General features: G+C 48.2%; 1 protein-coding gene across 1 annotated transcript in view; it reads left to right on the top strand.

Moving 5' to 3' along the window:
• Positions 1–24,761, top strand: part of NPSR1 (neuropeptide S receptor 1) — a 93,714-nt gene extending 68,953 nt beyond the window's left edge. The window contains exons 6-9 of the mRNA XM_090287784.1: positions 10,445–10,521; positions 19,428–19,514; positions 23,452–23,614; positions 24,404–24,761. Of these exons, the coding sequence (XP_090143910.1) occupies positions 10,445–10,521; positions 19,428–19,514; positions 23,452–23,614; positions 24,404–24,494 (418 nt within the window). The 3' untranslated portion in view covers positions 24,495–24,761. The remainder of the gene's footprint in view (positions 1–10,444; positions 10,522–19,427; positions 19,515–23,451; positions 23,615–24,403) is intronic.
• The last annotated feature ends 3,208 nt before the right edge of the window (positions 24,762–27,969 follow it).

The following is a 27,969-nucleotide window of genomic DNA, read 5'->3' as shown; positions in this document are numbered from 1 at the left end:
CTGGTGCTAAGCGACTAACCATGACCCCATGAACCACACCACAACCCTATGGAATAACTACTGCTATCTCTAGTTAATAAATGATCAAACTCAGGCTCAGATGGGTCGCGTGACTTACCCAACCTCATACAGGATGTGAACCCAGGTTTGTCTGATTTCATACCCTGTTCTTTCTCCAGCCTTTCAAATATAAGACACAGTACCAGGTTCAGAGATCTTATCATTGGAACGATAGACATATTGAAACAAAATTGAACAAGTAACACAAATATGCTAGAGTATGTGTGCAGTGAGGTCAGGTCATGGCAGGGAATGTTTCTTGGAAGCCACCATGGAAGGATGGAAGGGTGCAGAGAGGAGAAGGGGAACGTGGGAGAGAACAGCTAGCTCCCTGGTGACCGGAGGTCAGAGTGAGTGTGGTGACAGAGGACAGGTGGGTGGCACCAGAGGGAGAGAAGGTGACAATAAGGTCTTTCTGGGTGGGATGAGGCTCGACTGTGAAGGGCCTTAGTGACCAAGCCATAGCATGTTCCCTCTGTCCAGTGGCCAATGGTGGGCCAGAGCTGGTCTTTCTGCGCAGAAGACCAGAGCCACCCGGACAAGGCAGGGCCGCCTCGGGAAGGGCGGCTCTCCATGGGTGGGGGGTTGCAGGGAGATACCTGGGTGTTCAGTGCGTCTGCAAGCCATGCTGACCCTGCGGTCCTGCACCCTTTGAGTGTCCCCAAGCGTGCCATGGTGCGTCACATAATTCCTGACAAAGGAAGACCAGCCTTTGGTGTTTGGTAGTATAAATAATGCTGCGATAAAAATCCTCGCACTTGAAGTTTCTGAGTCTCTGATTATCGCTCAGAATCATTCTAGTGGAATTGCTAGATCAAAGATGGTGCTCATTCTAAGATGGACGCATATTCATCAGCTGTCCTCTGGGAAAGGTGCGTTCTGGCCAACAGCAAATAAGAACTCTGGTTTCTTTTCCCCGACCCCATGGAAGGTGATGCCATTTTTTCATCAAATCTTTGCCAATCACAGAGTTTAAAGAAAAATGATCTCGTTGTTTCCACATGCATTTGTTTGACCCTTAAGTGGTGAGGCATTTTTCAGGTGCTTTCTGATATGACGGGAATCACTTGTTCTTGCTCATCACTCACATTTCTTCTCAGAAAACACTAAAGCCGGAGAAATGTTATCCGTCCCCTAGCTCAGCCCCTTAAGTTTTCACAAGAACAGACTTAAGGTGAAAAGAAGCGCAATGCCTTGCCTTCCATCAGAGTTCGAACTGGGCACAGCGATCCCCGTAAGCCAGCCCCGCCAGCAGCCTTGCTGAGACCGGAGACTGTCCGGTCATCTCTGCTCAGTCGATAAATTAACATTGACAGTTCACGCCAACTTCCTGTGCTCCTCTCCCCCACGCTGAATTTGGGGGGAATCTTGAAAGAGAGCTGAAGGTTATTTAGGCAACCAATTAAGGATAAGTCGTAGCAACATCAGACGGCAGAGCATGGGTGCGGAGAGGTGCTGGTTCCAGCCGCAAGGAAGCACTGGAAGGAGGCAGCTCAGGCCGCCGCAGGCGACTGACTGATCGATTTCGTGTGCAGCGCAGGTCCTTGCTTCTCTCCTGATTGATTTCCTATCAGCCCCTGAAATCAGTCACAAGCCTTGCTCAGCAGGGCGGATAGCGTGTGAACCACGTGGCTCACACAGTGCTGTCTAGCTGGTTGTGTCATATGGGTGTTTCTGAAATGTCCCCAAGAATTTGAGCCACTTCCTCCCACCAGGACATCTCCTCAAACTTGCCTGCAGCCCAACTGGTATGTTTTCGCGCTGTCCTTGGAAAAAGTAAAGTATAACTTGGTGATTCAAGGGGATGATTTCTAAACTGGGTGTCACTCAGCGCTCATCAGACAAACCAAGGTCTTCTTCTTAAACCCTGTTCCTTGCTTCCAGCCAAGGCAGGACCACAAATATTCAGCGGGGCCTCTCTCTGCCCTTGAGCTTCTCAGAAGCATTTCCTGTCTGCTCAGTCATGACCTTTGCTCTTGTGAAGTCAGGCTCTTCTTCCCCTCCCCCACCTTCTCCTTCCTTCTTGAAATAAGACCAGGCTCAGTGGAAATTTTCCAACTAATTCCTGGGATAAACTGCTACAATTTCATATCTCTCAGAGCTGAAGTTCAACTCTTTTTCTTTCCTCCTTTTCTTTCTTCCTTTTTTTTTCTTCCTTCCTTCCTTTCTTTTTCTTTCTTCCTTTCTTTCTCTTTCTTTCTTTCTTCCTTTCTTTCCTTCTTTCTTTCTTTTCTTGTTTCCTTCTTTCTTTCTTTTCTTCTTTCCTTCTTTCTTTCTTTCTCTCTCTCCCCCCTCCATCTCCCTCTCCCTCCCTCTCTCTCCCTCTCCCTCTCTCTGTCTCTCCCCCCTCCCTCTCCCTCTCCCTCCCTCCTTCCCTCCCTCCTTCCCTTCCTTCCCCATGCTTTGGCTTCCTGAGCCTGATGCTGTTGCTTGTGGTTCCTTTAGATAAGGTTAAACTCTTAATTCCAAGTTTCAGGAGACAAAATTCAAACAAGGTGATAACTCACTTTATTAACCTGTGCCTGGTGCTTCCTTGTCCCTCATGCATTATGTGTGTGTGTGTGTGCGCGTGTGCGTGTGCATCCTTACCAAATTCGTAGGTAAATAAATACATATAGTTGTTTTAATTTGCATTTTTTATTACAAATGAATCTGAACACATTTTATACATTTATCATTTTGCTTTTTTAAATAAATTAACAATTGATATTCTTTTACCCATTTTTCCCTACTTTGTTTTCTCTCTACTAAAGATATTGTTTACATACTAAACGCTTCCCGTTCGTGTGTTGAGAACATTTCCCTAGTTTGTCTTTGCCTTTTTATGTTGAATATGGCTTTATTTTGCCTTCAGTTCATAAGATGGACATAAGTAAGAAAAGCAGAGGCAGCGGGAATTACTAAAATTAGAAATGAGAAAGCCAAATAAAATGTTAAAAGAATCAGAGAAAAGCACTTTGCACAACTTTGTATAAATATCTGTGAAAATATGAATTAAATGCGTATGGCTTTTGTGTAACATGTAGACATTTTGAATTTCAGTGCCGCGATTTTTAACAGGTGGGCCGCAAGAATTTTTAAAACACGCTACACCTGACTGTTTAGTCAGGGGCACTGACTTCTATTCCCTTAGATGGTCAAATAAAAAATGTCAACAGGCAACACAAAAATAGCTGTCCAGGGTACATGGATCACAATTATACCTATTTTTTGTGGTCAGATTGGCAAAAAGTAGAATATATTTTGGGGGCACGCCACCGCATTTCAGTAATTAGTTGATGTCTGCCATGAGGTGAAAATAGCTTCATGGGTTCACATCCACTTGTGCTTCTGTTGATATTTTATCTTTTTTTTTCTTCGGGAAATTGCTCCTTCCACATACTTCTCTGTGCTTTGATTTAATTTTTTATGATTTATTATACTGATTATTTGAAAATAATTTTAGTGTTGGGAGCACATTAAAAATATCACTTTAAAAAAGTATATTTTATTTGATTTGCCCATTGTTCCAAAGTCAATTGCTTTGGATGTTAGAGATGAATTAGGGATCTGTTAAATCTGGTTTTTTAATGCAAGGCCATTTGCTCCAGCACAGCTTGGGAATAATCTATCTTTTCTCTGTGGTAGGAAGTGCAATTCTATCATATACAGATTTATATTATTTGTCCCAACACCACATACTGAATAATCTATCTTCTCTCTATGGTATGAAATGGCAATTCTATCATACATATTTACATTATAAATACTCTGTTTCTGAACTTTTATTCTCTTTATTTTCTGTATTCTACCTTTAGAGCTATTTCTTATACAATAACCTTTATTATGTGTTTTAAATATTTCCCTAGTTTGTCATTTTCTTCCTAATTTTGAACATGTTTTTTAAAAAATTTTAGTTAATAGTGACTGATATAATTAAGGAGAGGACATAAAAGTAACTAAATTAGTGACTTTTCTGCCCCTCACGTCCCATCATTTTAATTATTGTAGCTTTATGTACATTAATATCTTCTAGGACAAGATTGCTGCCTCTTTCAAAGATTGCTGGCTCTTCCATGGGATGCGGGGACGCACTGCCCTTGCCCCTCGTCCTCCAGCCACAGCTGCCCTCTCTCACTCTGGGACTCCCCTCCTGCCCTCCCACGCCCCCCAACACCCCTTCCTGCTCCCGTCACACAGAGCCTTTGTACACATTTTCCCTCTGCCGGAAGCTCCTCCAAACTCACCGGCCTCGGCCTTGCTTCCAACAAACTAGTCCCCGTTCTGCAGCTCCCACAGCAAATGCCAGCTCCACGTGGAGCTGTCCCTGCCAACCGAGGCCACGCTGTGCCTCAGGGGTTCACCCGCCCCCCCTCCACCCTCAGTTTGTCGTGTCCCCGTGAAGGCTTGGAGGTAGTGTCATCGTTGCCCCCTGCGCGGCTGTCTCTCTTCAGTACAGGGACTGGAGTCTCCTAATTTCTGGATTCCAAGTCCACCACACAACGGACACTTTGTTAATGCGGGTTGAATGAACAATGCAGGCCTGACTGACACACCACACCCATCACAGGACACAGGGGTCACATCGCTGTCACACGCACACACCCCTCACACAGACATGGCCGGCCGCTTAGTCCAGATCCATTCCTGGCACGGGGTCTATCCTCCCTATATACAGGCGATGGGAAGGCAGAAAAGAAAGGCAGGAGAGAGGAAGAAAGAAGTCATATTGATTTTTCTGGGTCAGCACAACTTCTGCTGTTTCCAGACTCTCTTGTCATAACTGTCTGGCTGGTGCCGGGGAGGTTAGTGGCCCTGGTGTAATTGCTTTGCCTTAACTGTGGTTATTTTCTTGATCCCTAATTGATTTCTCACTCCACTATCACTTTACCTCTGTGAGCTGAGAGAGTGGAGGCATAAAAGGTCCATGGCTGACCATTGAGAAGGAGTAAGTGGAAAAAAGCCTGTTTGTCATGGAGCGCTGATCCGTGTTATATGAAACAAATCCATTTATTTGGCTCGGGGAGCGAGGATCTGACTGGGAAAGCCCCGTGCTGCAGTTGTTACGGCCCTGCGGAATACGAGGCCTTTGTGGGGGAAAGGGGGTCCCAGGGTCGGGCCAGCACACCACGGGCATGAGGTCCGAGACCAAGGAGGACGACCTGCCCCGTCACTGAAGGAAGTGACTTCTTACACACTGTTACTTTTATGCCTCTTCCCATTCACGAATACCTGTAGGGCACCCACCCTCTGCCAGACACAGGGCCAGCAAAGGGGCTACAGAAATAACCAGACATACATGGTGTCGGAGTTCAGGAACCTTCTTGCCTAACGGCGGAGGCAGCCAATTCAGAGAGAAGTTGTAACACAGGGTAATGAGTGTTACCGTAGCGTACATAGAGAGTCCCATGGGACCCCAGCAGGGGGCGTGAATCTGGTCTAGAGATCAAAGAAAGCATTCAAGGGGTAACTAGACGCACAGAGATAATAGCATGTGACCCTAAATAGCACCCGCAAAGGTGCCTGCAGCGTCCCACGCTGGTGAACAACGCTCAGCAGTCAGAGGCCCCCGACCATGGCCCAGCTCTGCCATCCTCTAGTTGTGTGAACTCAGTCAAGTCAAAGATGCTCTTAAAACGGAAGCCTTCCCCCCTAGAAAACGGGACGACTACCCGTGCCAACCATATAAAGTTCTGGAGAGATTACATGAATTTCTGTGAAGGGTTTGGCCCGATCATTAGTTGGCTGTCCTGGTGAGCAAATCACTGCTATTGTCACTGAAACATCCCATAAGAACTTTGGTGATGAGCAGACCTGGATTTGACTCTGGTCTCTGACGCTTCCTAGTCATGGGACTTCAGCCTTGTCATCCATACTATGAGGACAATAAACTCTTCTTCCCCTTGATCAGATATAAAATCATAAAAGAAGAACTTGCAGGGAACAAAAACCATCATCGATATGTATGAAGCATGTACCCTCTGGGGCCCAGCACCATGTTAATCAGTGGGGTTATGAGGCAGGGTGTCAGGTGCTTTACAGAGGGACCGGCACCAAGCAGGGCTCCGTGCTGACAGCTGCCCCCCACTGTCCCCTCCATGGGCTCTGGGGTGAGAGGCGCAGCTCAGGAGGACTCTGTTCCCATCTTAAGATTCCGGCACCGCATAGCTTCCGTTGCTTGTGGAGCATATTCTTTCCTCTCTATTATTACGCCACACACTGTAGTCATTCCACTAAGAGATGGAATAAAACTCAAGGACAATTGAGTTGGGATATACTCCCAGGGTTATTAGCATTTTTCATTCTGTCGCGTGCAATGGCTTCCTATCTACTCTTACCCCTTTGAAGTTCCTATTCTATGTGACCATCAGAGCCACCGTTTTGTTTGGGAAATTGCTAAGCATAGAAAGGAGTGTGAAATGAAAAATAAATATATTCCTCCCGCTTCCCCCCTTGTCCTGCTCCTCAGAGGTAGCACTGTTAAGAATTTTTTGTATACCTTCCCAGGATTGTTCAGTTCAGATACCAGCATCTACAGCTATCTAGAAACAACTTCTCATACTAAAAAAATGTCTGACCTTTGAAAGCAATGCCAATCAATCATTTCACCTTTCTGATGAACGCCCATCAGTAAATTTTTATTGTTTCAGAATACAGTTCCAAACCTCTCACCCTGCACACAAATCCATCCTCATTTCAGGTCACACAAATCGCCTGCACGCAGGCTTCAGCCACACTGGCTTTCTCTTCCCAGGGGCCATGCTTCCTCCTGCCTCTGAGCCTTTCCACATACTGTTCCCTCTGCCTGGATGATCATCCCCCTCTGCATGTGAAACACCAATTTATCCGTCAGATCTTAGCTGAGAGTTCCGCTCCCTTAGGAAGGGGTCGCTGCCCCCCCCCCCCCAGAACAAGTCTGGGCCCCTACTATATACTCATATATCACCCTGCATTATATCTTCATAGCATTTGCTCCTTTGTAATAACATATATAAGAGGAAGACTAGGGGAGGTTTTGGGTACCCTGCATAAGAGACTGGGTACTATCTTGCAGGGAAGCGGAGGTGCTGCCAGGCCCTGAAGCCCGGGAACAGCTCTCCGCCCTCGCGCACCAGCTCTGCATTTGGTGTGAGCATTGCAGATGGCAGCAGAGTGGGAGGTCTCCGAAGATTATGGCAATGATCGGACACAGGATTATAGGGGTGCTCACTTTGGCAGCAAGTACACTAACATCAGAGTGGTAGCGAGGTTAGTACGGCCTCTGGGGAAGAATGACACATGCATTCCTGAAGCCCTCCCTATTTTTGTGTTTAATTGACACAGAGTTTCAGTTTGGAATGATGACAAAGTCCTGGAAACGGCCGGTCACACAACAAAGTCACTGTACTTAGTGCCACTGAACTGGACACTGAAAAATGGTTAAAATGATCAGTTTCATGTTAGGTTTGTTTTATCACAATAAAGCTATAAAGCTCATCAACATGTATAAAAAGAGGTTGTAAGGGTCCTAAAGAACAGGAATGGAGAGGAAGGGACAGATAACAGAGACATTTTGAAGGGACAAGCCATGGAACTTGCTGATTAATTAGAAGAAAGAAATGAAGGAGGAGGAGACAGATATGATTCAGAGGTCTCTCTGATACATGACTGTTACATTCAGAGCGGTGGCCTGATTCCGACAATAAAGGAACGGGGCATTCTACTTACTAGGCACTTTCCGGGCAAACAGTCAAGCTTTCTTCTCATTTGCTCCTTCAAAGATGAGGTGGCGGCAACATAGGTCCAAACCCCTAACACATAAGGACCATTTTAATTTCCCTCCTGTTTGTGGTTGCCGGTCAATAAATACTTGAATTATTGATCGATTAAGTACTGGGCTTGCAATTATGATACACAGCCCTCCATGGTGCTTGTAACCTTTTCTTGTATTTCATTTACCTGGGGAAAAGTTTCCCTGCTCTAACAACTACTCAAGGTAAAGAATAGACTCACTAGTAATTTTCTTCTCATTTTTTCTCTTTAATGTAGACATACAAATTCCAGAAAAATCCCTGGGCAGGTCTATGAAAAGGAGGGGGAATATTCCAAAAAGGCCTCAAGTTTCCTTAGAGCACTCAGAGGAGTGAGCTGAACAAGAGAGGAAAAGCATTAAGAAGCAGGGCATTTTAACACAGTCATTAATTAAGTTATATTCCTAAGATCATTAAAAGCAATTAGTGCTTTGTCAGTTGCTACAAACTGGAGCATGGTTTTTTTTTTAACCAATGACTCTCAAGAGGGAAGCTGATGAGGTTTTAAAATAAAACAGTGCCGCCCTGACAGGCGTGGCTCCGTTGAGCATCATTCCACAAAGCAAAAGGTTACAGGTTCAATTCCCAGTGAGGGCACAGGCCTGGGTTGCAGGTCTGGTCCCTGGCTGGGGGTTGTCTGAGGACAACCAATCGATGTTTCTCTCCCTCTCTTTCTCTTCCCTTTCCCCTCTCTGTAAAAAATAAGTAAATAAAAACTTTTTTAAAATAAATAAAACAAAGCAGTGCTTTCTCCCCAACATTTTAGTCAAGATACTTAATGTATGTGAGATGTTAAATAACATGGAAGAAGAATATTAATTTTTAGACTGATCAAAGGGAACACAGGATACAAAACTTGCGGATGCGTTTGAGTCATTAACACCTTGATTTCCTATAGGCAGATTATATCCCACAAGAGTAGATGTGATGTCATGTGAAAAATGGGGAAGAAAGAGGGACAGAAAATGACATTCACTGAGTCTCTGCTAATTTTTAAGCTCTGTGCTTGGCACTTTAAATGTTTTCACATTTGATCCCCCAAAACTCTTGAGAGGTTAGTATTTTTAATTCCATTTTACAGTTTCAACCAGGGCCCCTGCCTTTGTGCACTCGGGCCGCTGCAGCAGAAGACTGCAGGCTATAAGCAACAGGAATGTGCTTCTCCCAGTTCTGGTGGCTGGACGTCTGCAATCGGGGTGCCCGGGGGGCTCGGCGAGGGCCCTCTTCCAGGCTGCAGGCTTCTCTGCTTCCTCACAGGGGTGAGACTGCTCCCAGGGTTCCTTTTAAAAGGGCCCTGGTCCCATTCACAAGGACCCCATCCTCATGACCTAAGCATCTCACAAAGACCCGTCCTCCAAATACCACCACATGGGGCCCTAGGATTTCAACGTGAGTTTTGGAGGGACACATGCACTCAGCCTGTACTACTCCATGTGTTCATCTATAGCTTGATAACAAATGATCATGACCCTGATGACTTCAAACAACGTACTTTATTATCTCACAGTATTTGTGGATCAGGAGTCCGTACGTGGCTGAGGCAAAGTGACAATCAAGGTGCCGGCCAGGCCTGGGGTGCCCATCAGAGGCTCAACTGGAGAAGAATCTTTTTCTCATCTCTCATGGGTTCTGGCAAAATTAATTTCCTGGGGTTGTAGGAGTTATGATCCTGCAGCCCCAGGAAATTAATTGCTTCTTCAAAGCCAGCAATGGAGACAGACACTAGCAAGACAGATGCCGCACTCTTATGTAATCACAGACATCCGATCACCTTCATCCCGATGCATCGATTGGAAGCAAGTCATGGGTCCTGTCACAGACATTGGGATCTGCATTCCAGAGGCAAAAATTATGGAGCCACAGTGAAGACTGTTTAAACTCAAGGTCATACAACCAGCAAGTACAGAAGTCCCTCACTTATTGTGGGTATCACGTTCTAGACCCCCCCTTGTGAAAATCCGCGAAGTAGGGACCTTACACTTATTTTAGCATTTATATATATATTTAAGGCTTTATAAACCCTTCCCACACACTTATAAGCCGTTCCCAGTCCCTTATTAACATTTCCCACTCCCTTATTAACCTTTCCCACACTTTTATAAACACTACTTATGTTCTTAAACATATTCTACACTCTTAAACCTACATAACGTTAACAACATACGTATACAGTACCGCGAAATCCCACGATACAGTGAAAAACCCACGATAAATAACTAAATATAATATTTTAAAAATCCTGCAATGCAGTGAGGCCGCGATAAGTGAACCATGATATAGAGAGGGACTGCTGTAGTTGAGCTGGTTACAATCTCAATCTTTCTGACCCTGAACCCTGTGTTTGGATCCTAATCTCAGCTACGCCTCTACCCACTGGGACGATCTTAGAGAAATTTAACCCCACCAGTCTTAGCCTCCTCACTTAAAAAAGGAGCCACATCCGGATGACCTTTCTGGTGGCTTTCAGGTCCCACCTGCTATGATTCTATAGTCAGCACAGCAGAGCGGCCCCTCCTCCCTACCACACACTCAGGAAGTGGGAGCGGTCCCCTCCCTGTGCCCTCCTGGTGGGGACCTGCCAGCCATTTTCATGGTACCTTTGTTCTGTTCCACAGCGTCATCTATGCCCTTGTGATCCGAACCATTTGGACTAAAAGCAAGGCCCGTGAGACGGTGATTTCCAACTGCTCAGGTGAGTCTCTCAGCTGCATGGCCCGTCTCCTGGCTAACTCGGCCTCTGCAGAGCTTTTCCCCTAGCAAACATGAGCTTCGGATACAGCCAGCCTGCCCCATTGTGCTGGGGTCCAGGCGGCAGATGGGACCCCTGAAGGTTGCTCCAGGCAGCCCCGCCTTCTCCACCTGGTCTCCCTGGGAACTGGGAGAAGGAGGGGGGAGCTTGGAGCCTGGCCAAGCTGGGTCAGCACAGGGTCCTGGTCTGCAGCCTTTGAGCCAGAATCCAGGGTCACCCCAGCCTCTCAGGTATGGGCCCGAGGAGGACGCGGGATGAAGAGAGACCTGTCCAAGAAAACACCATACATTCACCAAACACCAGAGCAGACATTTCTATCAGGCTGAGCTGACAGATGGAGAAAGTTGCCATCGATCCACAGAACAATCCGGGGCCCCAAGCCAGTCAAAGCACAGTCCACAGTTCCCCCGTCCCCACACCCCAGCTGCCAGCAGACTGAACCTGAGATGGCCACTAAACTGTCCCCGAGAACGTTTCAGTAAAACTGAACACGCAACACCTGCATGGCGTGCACTGGCACCCCGAGGTCCACCCGGCTCCCAGGCAGGTATGGCTGGACCTGACTGAGGTCGCCCTGGAGGGGACCCAGCAAACCAAATGCCAGAGGACACCAGCCCTGCCCAGGTTCCATGCCTTCCCCATTCCTTGTGCACATACAAGACAGGCCCGTGCACACAGATGCACACACCCACACCACCAGTCCCATACATGCGCTCACATGTGCACACACATCATCACAGGCATCCACCCCCACATGCTCACACACAGAGCAGCAGGGGGGGATCCAGCCACCAGGAACGTGAAGAGCTGGCTTCTGTCCCACATGTGCCACACAGAACTGGGCCACTTTGCCAAGTCATTTAACCTCTCTCGGCTCCATCCAGGAGGTTAGAAGGAGGGGACAGACTTGATTCCCTTTGTGTCCTCCTCTTGTCAGACTTGGAGCTGATTCTTCTCCTGGACCCAAACCAAGCTTGTTCTTCTCCCTCTTGAAGCTCTTTCTTCCAGCGTGACTGGGAGAATCAAGAGGACTCGTGTGTAGTATTGGGCCGTAATACCCTGTGTCCATTTCCCTGGGAGAATCCGTGGGGATGGAAGTGCTGGTGTCTTCCTGTGCATTCAGTTCAGTTCCGCTGTGAGCCAGCGCACATGCGGAGCGGTACAGCCGACGGGGGACGTCCGATGAATAGACACTATGGTTCCTGCTACAGGAGACCTCCAGTCTCGTGCCCTGCGTCTCTGCCCTGGCTGCACGAGAGCGTAGTGGGGACACTTTTCCAAGGCACCAATGTCCAGACTCATCTGGAGAGTGGTCTGGGCACCATTGCCTTGGAAAAGCTCTTTAGATGAGCTGTGACAGCCTCTGGCCCAGTGGGAAGCACAGTCACTAGCAGCTGGCTTTCACACCGCGTGACAGGAGGAACCCAGAGGTGTGCACAGGCTCCTGGGAAACGGCCCACCTGTGCAGAACCTATCCTTCCGCTGTGACCGATCCTTGTGCCTCCCTCCTGCTGGCCTCTGTGCCCTGGTTTTTCCAGAAGAGCAAGAGCAGAGAGGATAAAGACAAGTGCGTTTGTTTTAGTCATTGTGAGTGGCTCTGGTCAAAAGTAAGAATATTTGTCTAAGAAAATAAAGATGGATGAGCGCATCCTTACTCTATCCGATGGCAAATAAAGAGAGGCGCAAGGCCTGCTGTTCTTCAGGTAGGCTGAGGTCTTCCTGTTCTTTCAGATTGGAATCAGGATGATTTAAACCCCTCTCCTGGGCCAGTTCCAGGGGCACGGTGAGTCCCTCCCTGCCTGTGACTCTGAGCTCTTACCATCTTTGTCTCACCTACAGCTCTCTGATCCCTCTGGTCCTGTCCAAAGGGCCACGGTGGAATCCACCTCATTTTCCTTGAGCCCGTAACTTACAAGAGTGAATAGAGCAGATGTTGCTCTATTTCACATTCTATCAGCTACCCCTGTCCCAAGGTCTCTCCCACAGCCCTTGCCCGATTCTCAGCAGACCTTTCACCACCGTGGTGAGGTCCTCTGTTCCTCTCCAGTGTCCCCCATCCTCCAGTCACTAGATTTTCCAGCCCCTGGACAGCTGGATCCCCCATCCTCCCGTTTCTGAAATAGTACAAAGCCACACAGAGGTCAGTTTCCCTGCTGGCTCACAGTACGCCACTCCCCTTGCCAAAGGTGGAAAGGGAGACAGCCTGTTGTCCTTCTTTAACACAAATTCAGTCTCCCTTATCCCTACTGTTCTGTTGTCTGCATCTTTACGTCACCACCAGCGACCCCCCTTCTGGAGTGCGGAGCAGATGGCAGTCTGAGAAGCCCGCATACGCTCTGGATCTTACTCATAAGTGGAACGCACTTGGCTTCATATCTGTCATCATAGCCAAGCAGCTCTGGAGTTGGCTGGTGGATGGGCCCCCCGGCGTGTTAGCACGCCAGGAGGGTGGCTCAGCGACCAGGGACATCAGCCATAATTAGTGTGAACAGAAGCTCACTCTGTAAACACGGGCTGCAAAATTCAAGTCATCATTAGTTTGACAACCCCTCTTCTCGCTGGCAAATATGTCTAGCTTCTCCCCCTGAAAGGCTGGCAGAAAGAAAAAATAACTAATACATGATGGGAAGACTTTCCCACCAACAAGTGCGAAGGACAAGAGGTAGGGGAGGGGAGTTTTCCAAACCTGTGCGTTGCTCTCTTTCGTGAGCCAGCATGCTCTGGGTGCCAAGGGCATCTGCGTCCTCTTGTGAAATAAAAGATTTATTGCACAGGGACAGGAGATGGGGGAGCCACACCGCAGAACAGACAAAAAATAACATCTGCACATAACTGCATCTGGCCATTATGACTTGGAAGACATGATGTGATTCTTGCTGTATCCAAATGGCATGTTGTTAGGTTTTGGGGACTCAGCGGAGGTAGAGAAGGCCAGCCGCCAAACGCTGCACAAGATTGTTGAGTATGCGACATGGCAGGCTGGGGTTGGGGCAGACACCAGCAGTGAGGGTCAGGGCGGAGTGAGTTTTTAAGGAGTTCTGAGGTCTGGAATACATAAGCAGAACAGGATAGACTAAGTTGCCCCCTTGTACAGCCAGCAGGTTGGCTGTTGGACAGCTTGCATCTCCTGATAGTCGCCTGAGTCTAAGGTAGCAAGGGGCTGGGGGAGTTGGTTCCGAGAACCCAGAAGTTGCTAGATCCCTGTCTGCAGATAAGGATACCTTTGAAGGACACAGGCAGCAGGCAGGCATGGCCCCAGGGGCAGCAGATTTATTGGGGGTTAGGCAGTCCCTGACACCAGCCGTTACTGCGAGGGCTTGCTGAACACAGGCCTGGGTTCCCAGACCCCAGGTCTCATGCCTCAGACGTGATAAGTGAAGGAGGACAAGGTGGAGGGTCCTGCAGCGTTATAGAGGAATGAACTTAAGACATGCCCATTGCCCCAGCCCAGTGGCTCAGTGGACGGAGCATTGTCATGAAACGGGGAAGGTCGTTGGTTTCCTTCCCAGTCAAGGCACCTGCCTGGGTGGTGGGTCTGGTCCCCAGTCAGGCGTCTAGGAAAGGCAGCCAGTCAGTCGATGCTTCTCTCTCATCCATGCTTCTCACCCTTTCGTTCTCTCTCCCTCCCCTTCTCTCTTAAAAAAAATCAGAAGTAAAAAAGTAAGATAAGCCCATGAACTGCCCTGAGCACCTTCCTTCATCAGCGCATGTGGATAAAATGCCTTCTCTGCAAACAACTGCATTTAGCCGAAGACATAAAAAAACTTCATGGAAAAAGTATTACAACATAAATAAATGAATCTTATAACATGTTCATGGCTAGTAAGGCTCAATAGCATAAATATGTCAGTTCTCCCCAGCTAATCTACCATTCCAATCAAAATTGAAATGGGACATTTTATTGAGCTTGACAAGCCAATTCTGAAAGATACATGGAAATGTCAAGGGCCAAGAATAGCTAGGGCATTCCTGGTGAAGTATCACCGGGCAGGAGAGGCTTACTGTACTAAATATTAAGATTTATCATAAAGTCAGAGTGGTTAATAGGGTGTGGTATTGACACCAGACAGTAGACAAATGGAAAATAAAACAGCCCCCAAACAGACCTACTCATATATGAGAACTTGGTAGATGTCAGAAGATCATAGGGAAAGAAATGAACTTGGATATTCACCTCAATTCATAGGCAAAACAAATTCCCAGTGAATTCGAGACTTGAATGTGAAATATATGACTTTTAAAACTTGTATTACAAAAAAAAAAAAAAAGGTGATATCTTCAAGCTGTTGGAGTGAGGAAGAATTTCTTAAACAAGGTACAAGATACATTAAGCCATAAAAGAAGTGATGGATACATTTGGCTCTGTTACTATTTAAAAGGCAAGCCACAAAGTGGGAGAAATTTGTGCAACATATTACCTGGGAAAAGATTATTACCCATATTTTTTAAAACACCTAAAAGTCAATAAAGAAAATATTTAAAGCTAAATAGGGAAAAAAAAAAAAAAAAGGAGCGAGACACTAGTATTTTACAGAAGGAAAAGGAGAATAGCCAAAAATAAGATTCTCAACCTCATTCATAGTCAGAAAAGAACTCATTTAAATCTCAGTTATGTATAAATCTCTACCCACAGGATTAATAAAAATTTTAAAGTCTGATATCTCTAAGTGTTGACAAAGATATAAAGCTCATGGTTTCTTGGACAATATTATTTCTCAAAAGCTCAGCAGGCTTCTGATCTCTTTTCTTCCGATCAGTTTCACGTGCCAGCATCGACATCCCAAAAGTCTTTATTAATATAGCTCTCGGGTCTGACTTGTTCTTTGCTTCCTCACCCTGTCCCTTTCGGGTGACTTGGGGCCGTCAGAAACAGTGCGGGAGAGGCTGCATCCTCAGTCTGGTCTTTGTCTCAGGAACGATTCAGGATGAGTCTTCGCTGGTTAAGACCTCACAGTGTTCGGGCTCAACGTGTGGACCAGCCAGCTTCATTGCCATTACACAGCCACATGTGTTCCCTATTGATGTTGTCTCTCTGGAGAGCACTGGCTACCACACCCCCCTCATCCTTTGGGATTTAGGCTCAGGACACACACAGGCTGCCACCACACGGGGCATTCCTACCTGATGGCTCTCTGGTGTCCCAGCTCCCAGTATCAGGGTTCTGGCCACCTGCTGCCTGCCTACTAGACCAATGCCCACGTGTATTAGGTTTTTAATGACAGCACTTTGTGTGATATACCAATTTCTGCTTTCGTTAAGGAAACACTAGCAGCTACAACAGAGAAACCCCAAAACACAGTAGCCTGCACAGAAGTTGGTTTGCTCCTCAGTCGAAGTCCAATTGCCAGTAAAGGTCAAAGGGACCGGCACAGTGGCACAGAGTTTTTCAGAAACTCAAGCCAGTGAAGGTTCTGCCACCCAGGACAGATGGCCTGTGAGGTGTCCCTTGGCATCCACGTCCCACTGGCCTACAGGGTGGGGAGAGGAGGGAGCAGAGGATGGCCTAGGTGGTTTGTCTCAGCCAGGCCAGGGCCTGGTGCACACGGGTTCTTCCCGTGTTCCCATAGGCAGACCTTAGTCACGTGACTGCACACCCTGCTGAGAGGGAGGCTGGGAAATGTAGTCTAGCTGTGTGCCTTGGGGGGACAGAAAGAATTTGATGAAAGCTAAACTGTTTCTGCCATAATGATTCTAGGCCTATCAGGGGTCCCGATTCTGCCTGAGCTGAGGAGCTGAGGAACAGAAAGGCTGTGAGTGGGTGAGTTAGGTCATACCTCCTTATACCGAGCTGTGACCTCTGGTTTGCCAGAAGGTCCAAAAAAAAAATAAAATAAAATTAAAAAATCCCTAGGGAAGGAATTGGCCAAAACTACAGTTAAGCAGATGAGCTAGAATGTGCTAAAAATATGTAACATGCAGGTTTTATTTGTAGATAAAGAGGCCATCAATGATCAGAAATCAAATATTTTAGAAATCATACCTTCTAAAAATGTTTAATTTTTTTGAATCACCCTGACGTACATATAAAGTTTCAAACACATGAAAAATATTTATTCTAAAATATGACTAGGTAGACTTCCTGGTTAACCAACAAATCATCTGCACTCATTCTAAGTCCACAGTTGGTTCAAGAATAAATTCTGTCTCATTTTAAAATCCCAGGGTAACAACTGTTCCCCTGCTACCTCTACCCCCACCCCCACTTCTGTGGCTCGGCCCAGAAAAACGCATTCCCAGTGGCTCCATGAAGATTGGGGAAGGTGAGGAGCAGGAACTGGCCACTTGGAGACTAATTTCCAGTGTGGGCCCCCTCGGGACTCCTACTTCGACTACAACAGCCTAAGGCAGTTTGCTGAATCTAATGGACCCGCTGCCCCTAGGTTCCTGCAGCTATTAATGCACAGTGACAGCTGAATTCAACTGCTTTGCCCTCCAGCTCAGCGCCAGAGCCTGGGTGGAATTAATCCTTTTATCTCCCAATAAAGGAGCATTACCGGCATTTTGTAGCTGGGCTGTCTTTGAAGGAGCATCTTCAGGAGCCCAAGGCTTTGCATTTCCTGGAGCAGTCAGGTGAAAGATGCTTTTCACGGACCTCAGTGGGGGATGGAAGGGCGGGGAGTTGATTTCATTGTCACCCATCTGCCCTGGGGGAAGGACTGAAAGTTTCCATTTTAAGCAGATTTCAGGGCACAAATGTCATTCTGGAGAACTTTCCTGAAATACCCAGTCCTCAGAGCCATACAGTTCAGGAGTCAGCTGATACTCCAGCTAACGGGGATACTTTGAAAGCATACAATTTGGTCTGCTGTCTTTCTTACTTACCACCAGCAGGTCTAATCCCCCCCCCTGCTCCCCCCCCCCCGATAATTTCTGGATACATATCATTCCTATACACAGATAACAACACTGTATAGTAACCTGTCTAAATGTAGTAATATCTCCTGCTCACTTCCCTAAAGGCAGCTTATATTCCTGACCCCCCGTTAAAACCTCATTCATCCCAACTAATAAGGGAATTGGCATGCTCAGCATAGTGCTCAGCATCTTGACTCCAGTGTTTTGCTTTAATCCTCAAAATCGCCATGAATTGGGTGTTTCACGTCTCATTTCTAAAGTTAGGAAGCTGAGGCTGGCAATGTGCCTCCAGCTTCACAGTTAGGAATTAGTGTAGCTGGGAATGCATTCAGGTCAGACTCTGAAACCACCACCTTTCCCAAGATGCCACCTTAGCAACCAGGGTTTTCTAACCTTGGCACTATTGTGGTTTTGGACTGGAGAATTCTTGGGGGTTGGCGGAGGGGGTGGTGTTCTGTGCATTAAAGGATGTTTAGCAGCATCCCTGGCTTCTACCTACTAGATGCTAGTAGTAACTCCCACCAATGTGATGAACAAAAATGTGTCCAGACATTAGCAGAATAACCTCGGGGGGCAATGTTGCCCCCAGTTGAGAACCACCGCTGTACGTGCTTCTGAAGCTTCTATCACTGAAGTTTGGTGGCTCTGGGAAATGCACAGAATAATTTGAAGGTCTAAAAGGGGTCTTACAGGGTCTGCATTAAGAAATAAAAAATGAATTATAACTAGTATTTCAGCTCAGGACACCGAAAATAGCCCCTTATTCCTCTCATTCCTGACCGCTCTCTTCTCTGTCCTTACTTGGCTTTTGTCTCTCCTGTCGTCCAGCTTGGTGGGGCGTCTGTGAGCTTCCACGCTGGGCCGAAATTTCCTGGAGAACAGGAATGCTGTTTTGTTCCGTTCTTATCTCTCAGCAGTCATGCTGGGCTTGTTGGATGGGGCAAGACTGGATTGGAGAGGGGACAGAGTAAATAGTGCAAAGGTAGGCATACTGGTTCCCAAGGGGATTAAAGTGCCTTTTAATTGTGAAATCTGAACCATGGAGTAAGGACCCGTGAGCCCAGAAGTTGGCCTCTCGGGTAAAACCTAGAGGTTGTACCCTAGGCCTGGGCCCGTAGAGTGCTAATCAGGGACAGCCCACTGGAGGGGCGTGGGCTGGCCCCGTCCTGGCTGCCGCGCGCAGGTGTGATCCGCGCAGGGCTGTGCGCGTGCAGAGAAAGGGCGCCTTCCCGGTTTTCACAAAGGTGCCCCACAGGCTGACAGACAGACAGACAGAAGCCCCAACAGTAAAAACTCTTCCCCGGCAGCAGGGCCTTTGCACCCAGCACCACCATCCCCAAATCTGCCAGCTCTCTACTCCTTTTACGAAGCCTCTTAAACTGGACCCCCAGCCCATCCCCATCAACCTCGATTATTACCCCTTCTTGACGGGAGAGAGGCTCGTATGAAGGAATTCATTCAACAAACATTCATCATGCACTAAGTTCAGAGGATACAGGAGTGAAGAAAACAATGTTTCTGTCTTCATCGAGCTGATATTCCTGACGGAGCCTTACATTTATGCTTCGGGATGTATTTGTTTTTGATTTTTAATATCCCTGGTTGGAGCTTTTGCAAAGAGTGGAGTTTCTGAGTTAGATGGAGGAGTTAGTCTGGGGTTACTGTTCTAAGAGAACAGGGCTGTCCTTGTTGCTGAAGCAACCAGGCAGGGGGTCACCTGGCCAATTCCAGCCTCAGCGGACTCACAGCAAACAGCTGGGCCTCTGAGGGAGTCTGGACGCCCCGGTACATTTGCATTTTATACTAAGCTGCATGCGGAGCAGTTTCCAACATCCAACCCAGGGCCATCGTTACTCTGAAAATGTCCAACGAGGTCCTCCGGGGCGTGGGTGAGCAGGACCTCAGTGGCCCCGTGACGGCGGTGGGACGGACTTGCAATGTTCCTGGTGGCAGAAACAGCCCTTCACTCTACCACCCCCTTCTTGTACCTACAGATGGGAAGCTGTGCACCAGTTACAACGGAGGGCTCCTCTCAAAGGCGAAAGGCAAGGCCATCAAGTACAGCATGGTCATCATTCTCGGTGAGCGGCGCCCCGCCCCGGGTGGCAGAGCGGGGCAAGAGCAGGCTCGCACCTGGGTCCTGGGAGTGGGGACCCCTCAGGAGAAAGGAATTCGTCTGTGGACCCTTCCACCTCTGTCTGATTGGAGAGGGACCTGTGGAACTTATCAGTCTCTCTGTGGTTCCTTCAAAGGATGACATTTGCTTCCTAACCTCTCTCTCTTCGTTAACATAGCGGTCCGCCGAGGCCGTGGTGCAGAATTCGGGGAAAACCTGATTACTAGCTGGAGCTGATGCCCGCCCTCCCCCAGCAATGTGGCCCTCCCACCCGGTGCCTTCTTTAATACATACCATCCCCCAGGGCAGAGGCTGGTGAGCAAGAGGGAGACCAGAGGGGCATTTCACTTCTCCTGGATAATTCATTTCAAGATCCCTGTAAATTCCTCCCCAATCTTCTTACTCACTCCCTTTTCCTTTCTCTCTATTCTTAAGACCCATAGAGTTACCTTATCCCAGAAAAAAAAGGGGGGGGGGACTTCTGGAGCACCTGATCTCTGTCAGATTGGTGTGTGTTCTTTGTTACCCTGAAACCTTCAGAACTTCCTTTTCCTGAGGTCCTCTGAGCTAGTGACCTTGATTCTTCTCTCACTAAGAACCATAACAAAGCAGAGTAGAACGTCCTCCCGCTCCTGCTCTCACGAGGACCGACAGGAAGTGTCTCTGCCACGTGCTCTGTCTTTTCTCCTCTGACTGGGGATGAACAGGCACTGCCTCTTCCCATGTCCAAACTGTTCTGCTGAGCCCGAACCCCACCCCTTCCCGCCCACTCAGGAGTTCTTCCTTCCCCTTCACAGGTCACCCCGACTGGGTCCCATGCACATTAGCGCACTAATGGCTCCCTCGATGACGTCTTTAGTAACAGGTCCACCTCCTTCCTAGCCCTAGTTCTCTGCTTTTTACCTCTCATTCCCTGGGGCCGATTTCTGGTAGCTTTCCTTCCTATGACTCCGGTAAAACCACCCTTAACAACGTCAGCACAGCCTCCCCGATGCCAAATGTCAATGTGCATCTTATTAGATTTCTCAGCAATATTTGATTAGTTCCTCCTCCACTGCCTTTGCTTAGAAATGATACCTATTATTTCTGCTTCAGAGTTCTAGTTGCATGTCTAATAAGTTGCTCCGGCTCAACATGGCAAGCTGGAAGTCTTGGCATGTTCTACCCCCTGCAAAGTGGTTCTTCCCCGTGTTGTCCCTGTGGGAGAACAAACTTTCCTCTGCCTTCAAGGTTCTGCTGGCTGGTCTAATAACCAAACAGACATGAGCAGATTAGCAAGAAAAAAATAACCAAATGCAATATGTACATGTGTAAGGGAACCGCACATACATGAGAGGCAGAGCCCCCACCTGCAGAGAGGGTCTGAGTCAGAAAGGGAAGATGCGAGCCAGGGATGGGGTAAGATGTCCGGGGGCTTCAAAGGCTCATTGCAGGAAGGTAAGAAAAGCAGACCTTGAGTAAACAGCGGTTTGCCCTGCCCTACAGATGCATCAAAAGAAGTTACCTCTCATAAAAGCTCATGGGCAAGGCTTCTAATTCAAATCCTAGGTAGTTGGAGCAGGGGAGAGGGGAGCAGACAGAAGTTTCTCTTAAGCCTTGAGCTAAAGTTGCCTTTAGCTCAAAGCAATCTGCCACCAAAGAGGCACATCTTGGGGTGGCTCGTTCTGAACCCCTATGCCCCCAATTCAATAAGTGACACTATCTTTTACCCACACCAAAAATCTAAGGGGTCTCCATCTGTCAGTATTGTATGTCTTTCACACCCCGCATATCCGGTCCGTGAGCGAGGGCTGGAGGTTCTCCCTACAAGACAGATCTTGAATCCAACCCTTCTTACTGTCTCTACAACCACTGCCTTGGCCACAGCTTCCCCCAGCTTCTGCCGTGGGCCTTCTTGTATTTCTTCTCTGCAAAACAGCCAACGTGACTGTTTAAAATGCAAAGCAGACACTGTCACTGCCTTGCAGATCCACCTGTGGCTTCACACGGGACTGGAATAAAACACGACCTTATTCCATGTCTTACAGGCCTGGGGGATCGGTCCCCCAGCCCAGTCTCCAGCCTCATCCCCATCATGCCTCTCCTCGCTCACTCTATACCAGGCGCTCTGGTCTTCTTACTATTTCTTCAGAATGTCACCTTGTTCCCACCTTGAGGACCTTGCCCTGTTTCCCCACCTGCCATGCTCAGCCTCCAGATGGTGGCACGACTCAGTCCCTCGTGGTACTGTTTTCTAACAAAGCCACCTCTGCAGAAGGGCCTTCCAGACGAGCCCTAGAGAGCCCCCCTGAAGCTTTCCCCCTGCTTGGCTTCCCTTCCTATCCCTGCGTCTACCCGACACCATGAGATATATGTTGATCTGTGTATCATCCATGTCCCCCACTGGACCAACAATCCCATGAGAGCAATGACTGTTGCCCGCATGTTCCTTACGATATACTATCACCAAGGCCTTAAACAACACCCGACACACATACCCACACACGCACTAGGTGCTTGGTTAATTTTCGTGGAATGAATCGATAAAGGAGGACAGGCAAGAAGAAAGGGGATCTGTGCTATCTCCTTCTTTGGTAGCTCAGCTACTGCCCCGCCGACCCCTTGGGCGGCCCCTTGGAGCCCTGAGAGAGCACAACCCTCATGTCAGCTGAATGTCAAATCACCACAACAGTCGATCTCACCTTTTTAAACACAGCAGCAAAATGTCAAACAGACCCGGCGAGTGTGACTCCGCCAGCAGAATACAGACACAAAGCAGCAGAGCAGCAGACGGGGATGAAGCGCATGCCACCCCCCGGGGCTCAGAGCTGTGCCCCAGAGGCGTCGGAAGCCCATGGGGTCCCTGGCCTTCCCAGACAATGGGAGGCCCAGGCACGCACTCCCTGGGTGAGGAGTCAGAAAGCGTATTTTATCCGTATGTGTGTTCCGGAGCCAACATCGCCCTCTGTGATCAGCAGCCACGTACCCAGGGCTGGGAGGCCTTTCGGGCAGAGAGCAGGGAAGCCCACAGGAGGCTCAGCCAGTGTCAACGACCAATCAGACCAAGACAGTCCTTTCTAGAACAAACATAGTGCAATGCCCCCTTCCCATCCTGAAATGAAATGTATACATAATACGATTCACCTAACATAATTCTCAATCAATATCTGATAATATAAAAAGGGAACAGAAAGAAAAGAATTCATAACAAAACAATGCAGATTCCAACATGGAAATACGTGGGCACCGCTGCACTGAAGGAGCAACGAAGCAGCCAGCTAGATGCAGTACCCGCCGCAAACGCCACGCGGTGCAGGCGCGCGTTCATGGAGACGCAGCAAATAAAGCGCGACTCGGTTTTCCGAGCAGGTGCACAGTCCCTGCTGCCGTTCCAAATGAAACAAGTGATCTTTCCTCATTGGCAAGGGAATTGCATTTCTGGAAAGTTCCATGTTTATTAAAAAGACTTGTGTTGCTACATAAAACAGAGTTAGGTTACAGAGTAGGGTACTTATAAACAGGGTTCTCTGCCATGGAAACGGGAGGGACTGCCCTGCTTGGGGCAGGAGGGCTGATGTCCCTGCGAAAACCGGCACTACAGCCCCAACACACACACTTAAACAAATCCACACACACCTCGTCCAGGTGCTCCGCACAGGCAACTTACCCCTCCAGGCTGAGACGTTTCCAAGCTTTCAATAAAGAGCCACAACAGTGGTCACATAGGACCCTCTCCGTACAGACAGACCAGCTCCAGGAAAGTCTCTGTGGGGTGTGTGCATGTGTCTGTGTGTGTATTTAAATAAACATGGCATTAAGATTCACATACCCCACTGTTTTAAATATTTCTGAGCGATCCCAGGTGCTGAGGAAGGCCTCTGGACTGTGGCCTCTGGGGGTGCTAATGGCTGTCTCCCCTCCAGCCTTCATCTGCTGTTGGAGTCCATACTTCCTCTTCGACATGTTGGACAATTTCAGCCTCCTTCCGGACACCAGGGAGCGCGTCTACGCGTCTGTGATCATTCAGAACCTGCCCGCCTTGAATAGCGCTGTCAACCCTCTCATCTACTTCCTGTTCAGCCCCCGGTGGGTGAGGGGCATGCCGGCCACTCCCCTGGGTGTCTTCCTCCTCCCAGCGCTCCCCGGCAGCTCACACGTGAGGGTCAGAAAGGTCCCACTAGTTTGACAGCCCAGGCCCGAGCCATGGCCCATGCTCTGTGTCCTGGAGCACGACACCTTCAAAAGCAATTGTCTTCACCTGGGTTCACAGCATCTCCACACAAGGGGCCTCCATGCACAGCAGGACATGGAGGATGGTTACCATGTCCCAGAAAAGCAAATGAAGGTGCACCAGGTCCAGTGACATTACTGAGGTTACAGGAATGATGAGCAGCAGAGAGGACATGAGCTCCCTCCCCCAAGTCTGCAGTCACGTCGCTGGTTTTCAGCTCTTTGCCTGCACAAGCTACAGGGAGGAGGAGGGGAGATTCATAGGAAACAGAACAATGGAAGGGTTTAAGGTTGGGTGTGATCCCAGCGGCTGAGGTTCAGATCCTGCCATTGTGGATCCATAGCTACCTGAGATCTTGGACAAGTCATTTAACTGCTATAAACCTCAGTGTGCTTACCTGTAAAATGGGACTGACAGCAGTACTTACCTCTTGGCCAGTGATGCCTGTTCACTGGGCTCTGGTTTTACTAGAGGGATGGAGGGATGTAATTGGTGGGGAAGGAAGGTCAAGGGTATTGCATGGAAAGTGCTTCGTACGGTGTTTGATCCTTAACACACACTCCATAACTGTTACCTCTTAACGTTCCTATTTCCCTTTTCATTAAGGCAAATGATTTTCCCTCTCTGCTTTATTCTTTCTCTAGGAAGCAAAGATCGCGGGATTCCAAAACAACACGGCAGGAGAGAGTCCACAGGCATGAAATGCAGGTTCTGTCTCAGCCAGAATTCATTTAGATCCTGGGGCAGTGGAGGTGCTAGGCTGAGTTCCATCCACTCTCCTGCGTCCCCATCACCACCTCCGGCATGTGCATAGAACCTGAGCCAGCGTCTTCACTCTGTTCCTTCCATCACCTGGGTGATTCACCAGCAAACATCCTAATGGGTATATCACCTGCATCAGCAAGTATTGGCCAAGACAAAATAAAGTCACCAGCCACTCATGCCAGCCAGAAAAGATGCCCCCTCCTTCCCCAACTCACAGCCCTCCTTCCCAGGGGTTGCCACCAGAGCACTATGGGCAGAGACATCACTGGCCCACGGTCCAGGCCGGGACAAGCCAGGAAGCATGGTTGTACATGAGTCTTCTACTTACAACTTAATGAGTAAATCAAAGGTCTATCAAGGCCTAGATTTCCCCCACCCCAGGTTTGGGCTGGAGGTTCGGCAGTTACAGCCAAGAAGGTGTTTGCCCTTAAAATGCCAACAAGTTCGCTTCCAGGTATCGGCACCTCATGGCTTCTCTGCGGACAGCCTTGGTTTGTAGGTGGGTGCGCTGGCAGCAGCCAACCTCAAGTCTCAGTGTATCAACAGGTGACTTGTGGGAAGACCACGACTGCTGGCCCTTCAGAGCAAGATCAAAACCCAGGGGTTCTTTCTCTGATCAGAAAAGAGTTAGCGCTAAGAAGTCATGGACCACAGACCTGCCGGTCTCTGAGAGCTGGGACTGGGTCTCATGTGTCTTTGCGGCTTTGGGAAGGTCCTTCCCTTCGCATTCAACAGTTGGGCCACTCTGGGCTCATGTCTCACTCTTCAGGGCCATGCTCGCCTTTGACCTCCCTGAACCCTCGATTTGGTGGGGAGCCGCTTTCCTGTGGCTTTTTCAGGCATGATGTTTCTGTAAGCTCTTGATTCAATTTTTTTGCATATTGCTGGCTGCTATCGTCCATCTAACACCTTGGCCAGGAAGTGCTCATGGGGTTTATTTTGACAAGTCTGGAATTTGGTATATATATGCATCATCCAAGTGAAATATGACTAGATGTTTTCTAGTCAATTTTTACCCCCGGATTTTTCCATAAGCGGAAAGGGAAGAATTTAATTTGATTATATATACATCCCCACTCACAGCTCTGGGATGTGCGTGAGCTTCTTATTTTTAGCCTCCCATACATTCTTGACATTAAAATCTCCTTGGCAAAATCCTCCTTCCCAGAATTATTCTGAGCTGAACTTTTTTTTTTTTTTTGGCCTGCTGCCAGTGGAATCATTAAAATGTGCAGCATATTTTAATAGCATTCCATTCCTCATTACGGTGTCAACCCAGAGCGGCGTGTTTAAGGTCACAGTAGCATTTTTTCCATAAATTTCTTTTCAATTCCATGTGGCTTCAGGGAAAGTATCTCTTTAGGCAGAAATCAGATTCCTCTAGCACTGTCTTTCTGAGAATTATTTTCTGAAGCCGAGAGCCTGAATAATCTAGTTTTATGTCTACACAATAGTTTTGAAGGCTGCCTCCCTCTCCAATCACAGAAAAGTGAGCGTCCCTGGAAGCTTGGAGCGGTTGAGAAGTACTTTTCAACATTTCGCTTTGAATCAGGATGGGCCACTGAAGACCCACAGAACCCCTGCTAAAATAGCTGCCCACCAGGGCGCCAATTAACAGAGCAAAACCTGGCTGGTGGCCCAAATGACAAACTAGGAGGCCCGGATCCTCTCAACAGACGTTTTCAATCTTTGTCAAGTTCTGGTCTGCAAAAGATGTTACCTGCCTGCCTCATCCATCAATAGATTCTGAACGTTAAGGAGAGTGTGCTTGGGGGCTTTGTGCTCTGGCAGCTGTGGACGAGCCTCTGTGGTTGGAATGGTGTGTCTCCCATCCCCCAGAAGGCTGGGGATCCCTAAGATAATGCTTCAGGCTGCTGCAGCCTAAGCGGCCATTAAAATGAAGCTCGCTTTAAGGTGTTGCGGACTCCAGGATCCTTATTTCCAGGTAGAAATTGCTGAGCTTGGCAAAACGTGACTGAAACATGAGAATGCAGGTAATTACAACTTCGGACACATCCTTTTTTAAAAACTAGTTTTTGTATTTTTTTTTCCCCATAGTCCTTTAGACACATCATTTATTGTTTCTGAGCATCACTTGTCTCATCTGTCCAATGAGAACAGAAGAAGGCTGGAGCAGACGGTTGGTTCTGTGGTTTCTCCACAGCTACAGCCTCTGAGATGGAAATGAGCTAAATTATATCCCGAGAGTCAGAGCTTCTGGAATCCTTTCCGCAGGAGATCAGTGACTCAGGGACTGAGCGCTGTCTCATTTGCCCTTTAGAAGTTGTAACTTCCCCGCTGTTCGCTAGGAACTCAGAGAGACCTCATTTCCCAGCCGACCCACACAAGTCGGGGCTCAGAAGAAAGGGAGGAGCTTGGCACTCTTCCGTCACTGTCTGTCAGCCTAGGGAACGGGGGTCAAAGTTAGCAGGTGCTGTATGAGCAAAGATGCTTACTTTCCACCCCAAGGTCTCAAAGAAGTGTCTGGTTACACATCACATATCTCAGCCACAGGTGAAAATTTCGGGTGACAACAGTAGGTATGTTTAACATAGTTAGCCACGCTGCAGAAAATAATTGATCCCACTTGACTCAGCTAAATTAAATAGGAATGGTAAAAACGGCTCTGCTTCTGGGGCTGTGGGAAACAATTTCATTGAAGTTTAATCTCACCAAGCAACATCTCCCACCCTTTTTCCCCTCAGAAAGTGGTAATGCCTTCTTAACGGCTTTAACTTGTGATGAGGCATGAGAAAAAAAAAGAAAATCCTTTTGAACCAAACAAACATGCGGTTTAAACTGCCTTCCTCACGTTATTCTCTGCACACACACACAGACATGGCTTTGCCTCTTCTGACCACGTCCACAGTGTGGAAAGGGACCACTCCCTGCCCCTGCAGGGGAAACAAAAACCTAGTTAGCAGGAAATGAAGTGACCCTGCTCTTGCAGAACCATCTTAGGTGAGCCACGGACCTGCCGGCAACTGCCGTTCCTTCATCGTCATTGGAGTAGGTCTCATTTTATACGCAGGTCCACCAGGGTTCCCCGAAGGTTGAACCGTGTTTGATGAAAAGGAGAGTCCCCTAACTGTTTAGGTGCCCACCTCCTTGTTTTTACAAACTTGAAAAACAATCCTGAACCTGGCCGGATCACAGAATCATCCAAGGAGTTTTTAGAAATACGGATTTCTAGATCCCCAGCCCCAGAGACTCCGAGTGGGAAATCCATATGTAGAGAAGCAGCTCAGGGGGTCCCAGTGCGGGGGGCTCCGGTGCAGCGCTTCCGTGGGCACGTGGGTGGTTGGAGCCCGAGTTCCTCAGGGCCAGGAAGTGCGCAGGCTCCCTTTGCTTCCTCCATCCCGTTGCCCTGGGTCCAGCCGGAGGACGAACGTGGCCTCCTGAGAGCCCGCTTGATCACTGTGCAACTCTGCGGGTACCTGTTAGA

The sequence above is a fragment of the Furipterus horrens genome, unplaced genomic scaffold, assembly GCF_987537825.1.
Source record: "Furipterus horrens unplaced genomic scaffold, mFurHor1.1.pri manual_scaffold_9, whole genome shotgun sequence".
NCBI lineage: Eukaryota > Metazoa > Chordata > Mammalia > Chiroptera > Furipteridae > Furipterus > Furipterus horrens.
Note: the sequence above shows the minus strand (reverse complement) of the source record. Positions and strands in the feature narration are given on the sequence as shown.